The 13,709-nt window shown below is 43.2% G+C and overlaps 1 protein-coding gene across 2 annotated transcripts in view; it reads right to left on the reverse strand.

Annotated features, from left to right (window-relative positions):
* Positions 1 to 5,087: 5,087 nt before the first annotated feature.
* The window catches only part of LOC132894017 (zinc finger protein 551-like), a 67,261-nt gene continuing 58,639 nt past the window's right edge, over positions 5,088 to 13,709 (reverse strand). For both annotated transcript variants that reach the window (XM_060933202.1, XM_060933203.1), the window contains one exon: positions 5,088 to 7,316. In XM_060933202.1, coding sequence (XP_060789185.1) covers positions 6,361 to 7,316 — 956 coding nt within the window. In that variant the 3' untranslated portion in view covers positions 5,088 to 6,360. The remainder of the gene's footprint in view (positions 7,317 to 13,709) is intronic.

Here is a 13,709-nt window from a genome sequence, read left to right on the forward strand (position 1 = left end):
ACGGTTTATCTGCTACACTGAAAACACTTAGAGTGTTGAATTGATCTGTTTGTTTTAATATCTCAATTAGATAGGCTGTGCATGTCTCTCTCTCTTTCATTCCTTACTAATATCCTCAATTTCATTCTTATTACACATTTTGACCTTATTAAGACTTCAGGGGGTTTGATAATGTTATGAGTGTGGAATTCCTTTGTTACTTAGGCTACATCCACACGACAACGGCAACGAGATGTTATTTAAAAAAAATATCGCGTCCACATGGGCAACGATCAGTAAAATATCAGGTCCATACGGCAACGCAACGCTTGCTGAAAATGATGCAATACACATGCCACACCTCTAGGGGCGCTGTAAGACGGTCCCTTCGGAGACATCAGAACAATAGAAGAAGTAAGGATGCATGCGCATAAACTATTATGCGCGAGACTTCATATTAGCCACAAAGTCAGGAAAATCTGTTCGTAAAATTACATTATAATGACCAAATACAATGAAAAGTATTTTTCCAGTCTCACCTGTGAAAGGTAATCCCATGTGATCTCGTTTGAACGGTAAACCTGTTGGTACAGTTAAACGCAGCACATGAATGAGGCATCTTTATTCTCCGCTTTGACCCATCCAATATGGCGGCGAGGATGACGTATGATTCTACGCGGAAGGCGGCGTCTTTAATGGTCAGGAATAAATTGAATGCTACACGTTGATGGATTAATTTGTTCTTCTACGCCCTTTTTGAGGAATGTATTGTAGGACTTAAACCAACATCTGAAGAGGTGAGATCGCTCCTTTTTTTCCCTATTTTTGCTGGCGGGATTGACTCTGCCCTAAGGGCTATTCTCTCTCTCTCTCTCTCTCTCTCTCACTTTGCACCATTACAAAATAAATATTCACAGTGAAAATATTTTGTAAGCGCGTTTCATGAACCAAGTTATAGGATTTGTTGACAACTCGCATCGAGTTCGTTACACTTCTACCCGGCGTGAAGCACTCACAGTCATGTGGTTGTGACGTCATCGTAAACAAATCCGTTCTACTCATCCAGACGACTTCGCAACGGCAACATTGCCAGATCTTTCCACTCTGGAACCCGTTCTCAAAAGATTGCATTTTGGGGCACCCAAAACGCCGGTGCCGTGTGGACGCCAGGCCAAAACGATAAACAATTGTATCGGATTCACCTGAATCCGTTGCCGTGTGGACAGGGCCTTAGAAAACATGTGCTCACTAAACCATGAGGATTCACCTCCCCCAAGATTGCAGATAACAAACACACTTTAGCTAGGCCATAGGGCCTTCCCCCCCACACACACACACCAACACATCAGATAACAAAATTCCTGCGTCTCACATAGCAACAAGCTAGACCTAACACATCTTTCTTTGTTTAACTCCACGAGGTGGTCCTTGGGCCTTAACTCCTCCCCCACAAACACGTGGAGTTAGCCACAAGAGCCAACCCTCTCAAGAGCAACACCCAAGGTGTCTCTCTCTCTCCCTCTCTTTCTCACACACACACACACACACACACACACACACACACACACATTCATATACACACACCTCACTGTATATATTCCAACTGATTATCCATTTTTTATCTTTGTGTAATAAATTCATTTATTATCAAAGCTGTGTGTATTCATCTTGTTGGTGTTCCAATAATTTTCGAAGTCCCCAATCTCTCAAAGAATTCAAAAAGGTGCATATAAGTTATGTAATATGGTAAGTGATCATAATTTAGCTGAATGATTCACTACTTTGAATGATTCACTGATTCACTTTGAATGATTCACTGATTCGATTCATTTGAACGATTCACTGAACAATTCACTTCAAACGATTCAAATGAGACTGATTATTTTTAATTATTAACCTTCAAATTTAATGAGACTGATTTAATGAGATTGATCCCTTAATATTAATAGTAACTGTGATTGCACCCACAGCAGCATTAACAATTATCGGCCAGTAGCACTTACGCCTGTCATCATGAAGTGCTTCGAGAAACTGGTCTGGACCCACATCATTTCACACCTCTCACCCAGGTTTGACCCTCACCAGTTTGCCTACAGAGCCAACAGGTCCACAAAGGACGCAGTAGCCACAGCTCTCCATCTTGCTTTGTCCCACTTGGAGCAGCAGAGAAGCTATGCGCGGCTGCTCTTTATGGACTTCAGTTCCGCCTTTAACACCATCCTCCCGAACAGACTGGTGACCAAACTCACAAACCTGGGAATATATCAAGCCATCTGTCACTGGATTAAGGACTTTCTCACTGACCACTCCCAGAGAGTGAAAGTAGGTCCCCACATCTCCTCAGCCCTTAGCATCAGCACTAGCTCCCCTCAGGGCTGTGTGCTGAGCCCCCTACTCTACACCCTCTATACCAATGACTGCATCCCTGTCCACTCCAGCAACAGCGTCATCAAGTTTGCTGATGACACCACTGTGGTGGGGCTAATTTCCGGGGGAGATGAGTCCGCATATCAGGATGAGGTGGAGCGGTTGTCAGAGTGGTGTACAGATAACAACCTGGTCTTAAACACCACCAAGACTAAGGAGCTGATCATAGACTTTAGAATGAAGAAAACAGACTGCCCCTGTTCATTAGTGGGAACTGTGGGGAGAGGGTCTCAGAATTTCGGTTTCTGGGGTTCCACGTTCAGGATGACCTGGCCTGGAGCGTCAACACCACAACTGTCATCAAGAAGGCACAGCAGAGACTGTACTTCCTAAGAGTGCTCAGGAGCTACCATCTTTCACAAAAACTGCTGGTGTCCTTCTACCGTTGCGCCATTGGGAGCATATTGACTTAATGTTTGTGTGTGTGGCTCTCCAGCTGCACAGCAGGAGACAGGAAAGCGCTCTAGAGGATCGTAACTATGGCCCAGAAGATCATTGGCGACTCTCTCCCCTCCTTGGAGGATCAGTACAATTCCCACAGTGTAAAAATAAATAAATAAAATAAAAAAAACCCCACACGAAATATTCTCAGGAACCCATCTCACCCCAGACACTCTGTGTTTGAACTGCTACCCTCAGGCAGACGTTTCAGGACACTAACAGCTAGAACAAACAGGCTTAGGAACAGTTTCTATGCCAGCGCCATAAGGGCATTAAATAAAACAAACTTGTACATTCACTAACATAATATGATACAATAAAGGACTGTGTAATGCCCTCCACACCACAGGATGTGAATGTTTGCAAGTGGTGATTGTTGTTTTATATAGCTTTCTAAATTATTTATTTATATACAGTGGTGCTTGAAAGTTTGTGAACCCTTTAGAATTGTCTATATTTCTGCATAAATATGACCTTAAACATCATCAGATTTTCACACGAGTCCTAAAAGTAAATAAAGAGAACCCAGTTAAACAAATAAAACAAAAATATTATACTTGGTCTTTAATTTATTGAGGAAAATGATCCAATATTACATATCTGTGTGTGGCAAAAGTATGTGAACCTCTTGGTTTAGCAGTTAATTTGAAGGTGAAATTAGAGTCAGGTGTGTTTTCAATCAATGGGATGATAATCAGGTGTGAGTGGGCACCCTGTTTTATTTAAAGAACAGGGATCTATCAAAGTCTGATCTTCACAACACATGTTTGTGGAAGTGGATCATGGCACAAACAAGGGAGATTTCTGAGGATCTCAGAAAAAGCGTTGTTGATGCTCATCAGGCTGGAAAAGGTTACAAAACCATCCCTAAAGAGTTTAGACTCCATCAATCCACAGTCAGACAGATTGTGTACAAATGGAGGAAATTCAACACCATTGTTACCCTCCCCAGGAGTGGTTGACCAACAAAGATCACTCCAAGAAGAACAAGAAGAAACAAGAGCAAGGTGTGCAATAGTTGGCGAGGTCACAAAGGACCCCAGGGTAACTTCTAAGCAACTGAAGGCCTCTCTCACATTGGCTAATGTTAATGTTCATGAGTCCACCATCAGGAGAACACTGAACAACAATGGTGTGCATGGCAGGGTTGCAAGGAGAAAGTCACTGCTCTCCAAAAAGAACATTGCTGCTCATCTGCATTTTGCTAAAGATCACGTGGACAAGCCAAAAGGCTATTGGAAAAATGTTTTGTGGATGGATGAGACCAAAATAGAACTTTTTGGTTTAAATGAGAAGCGTTATGTTTGGAGAAAGGAAAACACTGCATTCCAACATAAGAACCTTATCCCATCTGTGAAACATGGTGGTGGTAGTATCATGGTTTGGGCCTGTTTTGTTGCATCTGGGCCAGGATGGCTTGCCATCATTGACAGAACAATGAATTCTGAATTATACATGGGAATTCTAAAGGAAAATGTCAGGACATCTATCCATGAACTGGATCTCAAGAGAAGGTGGATCATGCAGCAAGACAACGACCCTAAGCACACAAGTCGTTCTACCAAAGAATGGTTAAAGATGAATAAAGTTAATGTTTTGGAATGGCCAAGTCAAAGTCCTGACCTTAATCCAATTGAAATGTTGTGGAAGGACCTGAAGCAAGCAGTTCATGTGAGGAAACCCACCAACATCCCAGAGTTGAAGCTGTTCTGTATGGAGGAATGGGCTAAAATTCCTCCAAGCCGGTGTGCAGGACTGATCAGCAGTTACCAGAAATGTTTAGTTGCAGTTATTGCTGCACAAGGGGGCAACACCAGATACTGAAAGCAAAGGTTCACATACTTTTGCCACTCAGAGATATGTAATATTGGATCATTTTCCTCAATAAATAAATGACCGAGTATAACATTTTTGTCTCATTTGTTTAACTGGGTTCTCTTTATCTACTTTTAGGACTTGTGTGAAAATCTGATGTTGTTTTAGGTCATATTTATGCAGAAATATAGAAACTTCTAAAGGGTTCACAAACTTTCAAGCACCACTGTATTTGTTTATCTTATTTTACTATTTTCAAAGGTTTTTTAGATTTTTTTTTTTTGCACCAAGGACTTCATTTCAGTTTCATTGTATTTATTTACAATGACAATAAAGATATTCTATTTATTTATATATTTATTTAAAAAGACTTTTGATGAACCGAAACAGAAGTTTCCACTCTGTTTGTGACTCGAGTTTATTGACAAACGTTCTGGTATCTCACTGGCTGTTTTAGTCTAATGCTGCAGTAGAACACTGAAAATACTGTTGTGAAGGCATGAATTGTGTCGTAATAATGTCAACTACTTAAAGTTGAAAGAAAACATCAAGAATCTCATTTTAAACATTATCAATATAGATATTTAGTCAGTACCTAAAAGCGGAGCTCCTGATGAGTGAATGAGCAAAATATTTGCAAAGGCACAAAATCAACCTGAATAGAATAAAATTATAGCATATGAACCATCGAATTGTGTAGTGTCGTGTATTTCACTTCAATAAATCACTGCATTGCCTTGTGACAGTGACGCCAATAATGAGATACTCATCGCAGTTACAAATACATATCTGTTCCTTTCTTTGACATCGCATGCTATGCGCCAGAAACACCACCACCACATTCATTATGGTGTGACTCTGCTGGGTGCCTGGTGGACAGCAGTGAACCAGCACTTTCACTTTACACCACTACTGGAGAGTTACCATCCAATATCACACGCCATACATCAAACAGGTGTCCGGTTTCATCTGTCACATCCACATGTTGGAGCTCGCAGCTGTAACATGCAAAGCACATGCACGCCCTTAGGACTAATTAGCATGCACCTGTTCCTGATTAGAGTGCAATCACAGCGTGTACATATAAGGGCTCTCAGTAACACAGAGACTTTGCAAAAACCTTTTATTTTGTGTCATTTTTCTGGTTGTGACCCTGTTTGTGTTTTTGGACTGTGAGTATTGTATTCCCTCTGATATCCTGTCTGTGCCTCACACCACCACTGCCTGTTTTTTTACTCTGCCTTTGTCTCTGTTTTGGATCCGTTTGCTAGAGAGTTTTCAATAAAATTCTTCCTGTGATTACATTCATTTACTACCCTTTCGTATGAAACTGTCGTGAATATTTTCCATAAAATGTTAGTAAATAAGCCCACATTATTTTTAAAAAAGCAAATTAAAAATAATTGCTAGATAAAGCCCATCTATCTTATGTAAAGAAAGATAGAAATTTCATTGTCTGGTTGTCAAGTGTTGAGATACACTGCATTGCACTTATGATCAGGTTCCCTGTGGTGGTACATGTTTGTCCTACAGTCAAAGCCATTTCTTTTGCATTTCTATTAAGTATAGGGCTCTGCTCTGTGCGCTTTCTGTACAGGGAGCTCCACTATAAGACTGCATGTTTTACCAATCAACAGAAAGTCAAAATAAAATGAAAATACATTTCAAAATACAGAACATGTTCTGTAATAAATATAATTAATTTGACAACTTCAAATCATGCAATATCTCCAAGTTAGAGCACTTGTGGGTCTGAAATGTAACTGAACGAGTAAATGTTTTTCCACACTGTGAGCAGTGACTCCGTTTCTCTTGTGTGTGAATGCGCTGGTGTTTTTGGAGATTACTCTGTTGAGTAAAACTCTTTCCACACTGTGAGCAGTGATACGGCTTCTCTCCTGTGTGAATGCGCTGGTGTGTTTGGAGATGACGCTGTTGAATAAAACTCTTTCCACACTGTGAGCAGTGATACGGCTTCTCTCCTGTGTGAACGTGCTGGTGTCTTTGGAGATTACTCTGTTGGTTAAAACTCTTTCCACACTGCAAGCAGTGAAAGGGCTTCTCTTCTGTGTGAATGCGCTGGTGTTTTTGGAGAGTACTCTGTTGAGTAAAACTCTTTCCACACTGTGTGCAGTGATACGGCTTCTCTTCTGTGTGAATGCGCTGGTGTGTTTGGAGGTTACTCAGTATAGTAAAACTCTTTCCACACTGTGAGCATTGATATGGCTTCTCTCCTGTGTGAACACGCTGGTGTATTTGGAGATGATACTGTTGAGTAAAACTCTTTCCACACTGTGCGCAGTGATAGGGCCTCTCTCCTGTGTGAATGCGCTGATGGTTTTGGAGATGACTCTGTATAGTAAAACTCTTTCCACACTGTGAGCAATGATAGGGCCTCTCTCCTGTGTGAATGCGCTGGTGTATTTGGAGATGACTCTGTACCGTAAAACTCTTTCCACACTGTGAACAGTGATACGGCTTCTCTCCTGTGTGAATGCGTTGGTGGTTTTGGAAAGTACTCTGCTGAGTAAAACTCTTTCCACACTGTGAGCAGTGATACGGCTTCTCTCCTGTGTGAATGCGTTGGTGGTTTTGGAAAGTACTCTGCTGAGTAAAACTCTTTCCACACTGTGAGCAGTGATACGGCTTCACTCCTGTGTGAAGTGAAAGGACAAATATTAGAAACTAAACATGAAATGCAACACGATTATAAAACGCAAGCGCAGTATCACTACATAAAATAGCATTTAAGTCAACATTCGAGATTCTATATGAATGAAGACTTTCTAATCTGTAATTCAGGAAACAAACAACAGAGAATAAGAAGATCTGGGAATTGATCTAGTTTGTGGAATTCAACCAAATGAATGAATCTGACCAAAAAGTATGGATGGATGCTGTTGCATCCCCCACCCCACCGGTTCACTCAGGTTTGACGACAATGGAATGGCTGACTGTTATGTCCCAGGGCTCCCTCATGTCTGTGTTACCTTCTGGCTCTCCCTTTAGTTATGCTGTCATACTTATATCTCCACTCATCTCATTATCTGTAGCCGCTTTATCCTTCTACAGGGTCGCAGGCAAGCTGGAGCCTATCCCAGCTGACTACGGGCGAAAGGCGGCGTACACCCTGGACAAGTCGCCAGGTCATCACAGGGCTGACACATAGACACAGACAACCATTCACACTCACATTCACACCTATGCTCAATTTAGAGTCACCAGTTAACCTAACCTGCATGTCTTTGGACTGTGGGGGAAACCGGAGCACCCGGAGGAAACCCACGCGGACACGGGGAGAACATGCAAACTCCGCACAGAAAGGCCCTAGTCATCCACGGGGCTCGAACCCAGACCTTCTTACTGTGAGGCGACAGCGCTAACCACTACACCACCGTGCCGCCATATAAATAAATAATACATACATACATATATACACACACACACACACACACATATATATCAAAAAACACTAGCAATTCCTAAGTGGACACAATTGTAAACTTGTAAACACAAGCAGGTAGATGGAACTACATTGAGTTCGTTTTTAAAAGGTCCACGAAGAAATACGAGTAACCCATAGTCAAATGTGGAGCTGTGGCGAGACCACAAGTGTAGATAATCCACAGAATCTACAGGACAGCAAAAAGTGTAAGGATATCCCAGACTAAGCAATCATGATGCATTATGAACTACTCAAAGAACTTGCACACAGCCAAGGTAGGTCAAACCGTGATTGGCCATATAGTCTTGATAGCTATATTATTTCAGCATTGACACAAGTTCAGCTGGCAAATGAAATTTGTTTTCTACAGTTGATGGGTATGGCAGTGATGTGGTTATTGGTGCAGCTCAACACGCAAGCCAGTTCCATTTGCGACCAATATGGGTCAGATCTGTGTGAAATTATACCAAGATGGCGGCGCGCGTGGTTGCAGCAGCTCACGGCTCTTCTTTTCAGTGCTCTTTTTTGTATGTTTTTATATTTCTTTCTTGCTTGTTTGTGCACCATCGGTTCTGCGAACATCCAGTACACCCACCAGACACTTTTGGCCATCAGTGACCGATACCAGATATCTGTTTCGAGTGTCTTTCACTACACGCATAACATCCCAGATGACATAGCGAGACCGCCGGGCTCTCCGTGGATTGTTGTCGGGTCTAGGAGGCGGTGCAGACGGAGGAGGGAGAGGAAGCAGAAGCAGGGCCGCAGGTCTGGTGCTATGCTAAGGCTAAGAAAACAACCACACAAGCCACCTCTACCGAGCCTGTATCTCTCCAATGCCAGATCCCTGGTGCATAAAACGGATGACTTGGAATTACAATTACTTGGAAATGACTTGGAAATACAATTGGAATTCGCTGGAAATCGCTATGTTCGGGACTGCTGTGTTTTAATTATCACAGAAACCTGGCTTCATCCGGAAACACCCGATGCTAGCTTGCAGCTAGCAGGTCGCACTCTGCTCCGCTGGGACAGGACTGAGGACTCCGGTAAGAGCAGAGGAGGGGGGCTCTGTATTTATGTGCATGATAATTGGTGTAACAACAGAACAATTATAGACAAACACTGTTCCCCAGACCTCGAGTACATGTCTGTAAGATGCCGGCCTTTTTTTCTACCGAGAGAGCTAACTGTAGCGATTGTCACAGCTGTGTATATTCCACCCGACGCCTGTGTAAACACGGCGCTCTCTCTCCTGCTGAACACCGTAAATGAACAGCAGCGAGCCCACCCCGACGGTGTTCACATAATCGCAGGAGACTTTAATAAGGCCAACTTAAAGACTGTACTGCCAAAGTTTTACCAACATGTTAAGTGTTCCACTAGAGGAAAGAACACTCTGGATCATGTTTACTCCAACATCAAGCACGCGTACAGAGCCATACCCCTCCCCCACTTCAGCCAGTCAGACCATCTTTCCCTCCTGCTCTCCCCAGCCTACACCCCCCTCAGACGCAGAGCCAGACCCACCATTAGGAATGTTACAACCTGGCTTGACAATGCACTCTCCAAACTACAAGACTGCTTCAATCAGACAGACTGGGACTTATTTGAACATCAGGAGCTGGAGACATTCACAGGAACGTTGCTGGACTATATCAAGTTCTGCATCGGGAATGTGACGGTGGACAAAAACATCCGGGTCTTCCCAAATCAGAAACCCTGGATGACCAGCTAGGTCCGCTCACTCCTCAGTGCTCTCGACGCTGCCTTCAGGTCAGGTGACAGAGCTCTGTACAGAGCCGCTCGAGCTGATCTGAAAAGAGGAATAGATAAAGCCAAGGCGGACCATAGGCTGAGTATAGAGTCCCACCTGTCCAGCAACAACACACGGGAGGTGTGGCGGGGCATACAAGACATCACAAACTTCAGAGACTGTGACACGTCAACAGGAGACTGGAGTGTGCCACTGGCAGAGGAGCTAAATTGCTTCTTTGCTCGCTTTGAAACATCTCAGCAGCACTCATCTGCTCCAGCCCTGCCCCCACCACCACACAGTTCCTACACCACTCCATTCACTGTACAGGAGCACAATGTCAGATGGGTGCTCCTGGCAGTGAACCCCAAGAAAGCTGCCGGCCCAGATGGTGTACCTGGTAAGGTGCTCAGAGCGTGCGCCCACCAGCTCGCCCCACCTTCACCAGGATCTTTAACCTCTCCCTGGCTCAGGCAGTCATCCTGCCCTACCTAAAATCAGCAACAATAATCCCAGTGCCGAAGAAGTCTCCCGTCACCAGCCTGAATGATTACCGTCCTGTGGCCCTCACCCCAGTAATCATTTAGTGCTTCGAGAGACTAGTTCTTCAGCACATCAAGGACCACTTCCCCCCAGACTTTGACCCCTACCAGTTCGCATATCGCGCGAACAGATCCACAGAGGACGCTATCGCCGTAGCTCTCCACTCTGCGCTGAACCACCTGGAGCAGCCGCAGAGCTACGTCCGCATACTTTTTGTGGATTACAGTTCAGCTTTCAACACAATAATCCCGAACATTCTTATCAGTAAACTGGACACTCTCGGCCTCCCCCCTCTCACATGTGCCTGGATAAAGGACTTTCTTACCAACCGGCCCCAGACTGTGAGACTTCCATTCCATTCCATTCCATTCCATTCCATTCCATTCCAATCCAATCCAATCCAATCCATTCCAATCCAATCCAATCCAATCCAATCCAATCCAATCCAATCCAATCCAATCCAATCCAATCCAATCCAATCCAATCCAATCCAGCTTTAATTATAAATCACTTTAAAAACAACCAGAAGGTACCAAAGTGCTGTACATGATACAATAAATACAAAATAAATTAAAAGACATAAAAACATCAATAAAAACAGATATATAATAAGACAAAACAATAAAATAACATAAAATAACATAAAACAATCAAATAAAATCAACATCTTACAGGGTGTCAAAGGCCATGGAAAAGAGATGGGTTTTAAGAAGGGATTTAAAAACAGACAAGGAAGACGCCTGTCTAATGTGCAGAGGCAGATCGTTTCACATTTTAGGGGCTGCCACAGCGAAAGCACGGTCCCCTCTGAGCTTGCGCTTAGTTTTTGGCACCCTCAGGAGGAGCTGATCAGCTGACCTGAGAGAGCAGGTGGGTGAATATGGGTGCAGCAATTCAGAGAGGTAGGGAGGGGCGAGACCATTGAGAGATTTAAAAGCAAATAAAATAATTTTTAAATGAATCCTAAAATGTATGGGCAACCAGTGGAGTGAGGCTAAAATGGGGGAAATGTGGTCATATTTGCGTGTGCCGGTTAAAAGACGTGCAGCAGCATTTTGTACCATCTGGAGACGGTTGATGGAGGACCCACTAACCCCCACATAAAGTGCATTGCAGTAATCCAGCCGTGTGGTGACAAAGGTGTGGATTACTGTCTCAAAGTACTGCTTTGAAAGAATTGGCTTTATTTTGGCTAGCTGCCTCAGTTGGTAAAAACTTGACTTCACCACTGTCTTGATCTGATTGTCAAGTCTGAGATCAGAGTCCACCTTAACTCCCAAGTTAGTGATGTTGGATTTTAGGTATTGAACCAAGGAACCTAGATCTAGACAGAGGGTCTCGGAGCTGCCACCCAAAACAAATCACTTCTGTCTTCTTTTCGTTAAAAAAAAAAATTAGAGCCATTCAGGCCTTTATGTCGTCAAGACATTCAAGTAAGGGTCTTACAGAGAATGCGTGATTCTTTTTAAGAGGCATATACAGTAGACCTGAGTGTTATCCGCATAACAATGAAATGAAATACCATGCTTCCTAAATACAGAACCAAGCGGGAGCAGGTACAAAGAAAAGAGAAGATGGCCTAAGACTGAGTCCTGCGGGACACCACATGACAGAGGAACAGAGGAGGATACAGTCACCAAGGCTCACACAGAAAGTTCGATCTGCCAAGTACGACCTGAACCACTCCAGTGCTATGCCACTGATGCCCACCCACTGCTCCAAATGTGAAATTAAAATGTCATGGTCTACAGTGTCAAATGCAGCAGTTAGGTCTAAAAGTACAAGAACAGCACATTCACCGGACTCACAAGTTAAAAGAATATCATTAAAAACTCTTAAAAGAGCCGATTCTGTGCTGTGCAGTGATTTAAAACCAGATTGGAAAACCTCAAAAATATTGCGCTCCTCCAGAAAGGACATTAATTGCTTGTAGATTGTCTTTTCGAGGAGTTTTGAAAGGAAGGGCAGTTTGGAAATAGGCCTATAATTAGCCAGAACCGAAGAATCTAGACCTGTTTTTTTAATTAAAGGTTGCACTACTGCATGTTTAAAGTTTTTAGGGACTACACCTGAGGACAAACTGCTGTTAATAACTGCAAGCACAGATGGACCCACAGTAGGAAAAACCTCTTTAAATAGTCGAGAGGAGACAGCATCATTAGGAGAGCCTGAGGGTTTTAAATGACCAACAGTGTCCTGTAAATCTAACAGAGTCAGACTCAAACCTATCAAAGACAGCTGAGCAGGGGACAAAGACTGAAGGGTCATATGCAGAAGGTGAGATTAGAGCCCTAGTGCCAGCAACCTTGTCAATAAAAAAGTGAAGAAAGTCTTCACAAACAGCAGGCGAAGCCTCAATACCGACGGTCTGCGGAGCGTTAAGAACAGAGTCGATAGTCTTAAACAGAACACGAGGCTTATGACAGTTTGACAGAATAATATCAGAGAAATGTTTAGTTTTAGCAGCTTTCACAGTTGTCTGATAGTTACGCCAGCACTCTCTTAACATTTGAAAAGACACTTGCAGTTTGTCTCTCTTCCACTTGCGCTCAGCTCTACGGCACTGACATCTGACAGCACGAGTAGTGTCATTTAGCCAGGGTTCACATTTAGTTTTAGGCTGCCTAATTTTTAATGGAGCCACAGTGTCTAAAACAATTTGGCAGGAGGAGTGAAACCATGAACTAAGCTCGTCCATGTCGTTACACATTGATTCAGGAACGACACAGCTCTGATTAAAAATGGCCGAGAACTGACCAGCAGTGGAAGGGTTAATGACGTGACAGCACCGGGCAGCAGCAGCGCGAGGTTTAACTGTGTTACCGGCAACAACATCATCAAACAGTACAGGCATATGGTCCGAAAACACTGCGTCACAGATCTCCAAGTTAAAAACAGGCAAACCATATGATAAAACAAAATCGAGTGTGTGTCCGCGTTCTTGTGTGGGACCAGAAACAGACTGTACTAGATTAAAAGAGTCAATAAGGTTAAGAAAGTCCTTCACCATTGGCTTATCAGAACAACACACATGAACATTAAAATCCCCAACAATAAGGAGACGGTCATACTTGGGCATAATTTCAGCCAGGAAATCAGAAAAGTCACTTATAAAGTCCTTATTGTATTTGGGAGGTCTGGAGACCACTGCACACAACACTGTGTGAGGGCGAGCCAGTTCAAATAAACTCATCTCAAAGCTGGTAAAAGAGGATGACAGAGACAGTTGCTTACATTTACCGGTATAATAACTTAATAACTGCTATTCCTCCTCCTCGGCCCGAGGTCCGCGGGGAGTTAAAA

This window comes from Neoarius graeffei, chromosome 11 (assembly GCF_027579695.1).
Source record: "Neoarius graeffei isolate fNeoGra1 chromosome 11, fNeoGra1.pri, whole genome shotgun sequence".
Taxonomy (NCBI): Eukaryota; Metazoa; Chordata; class Actinopteri; order Siluriformes; family Ariidae; genus Neoarius; species Neoarius graeffei.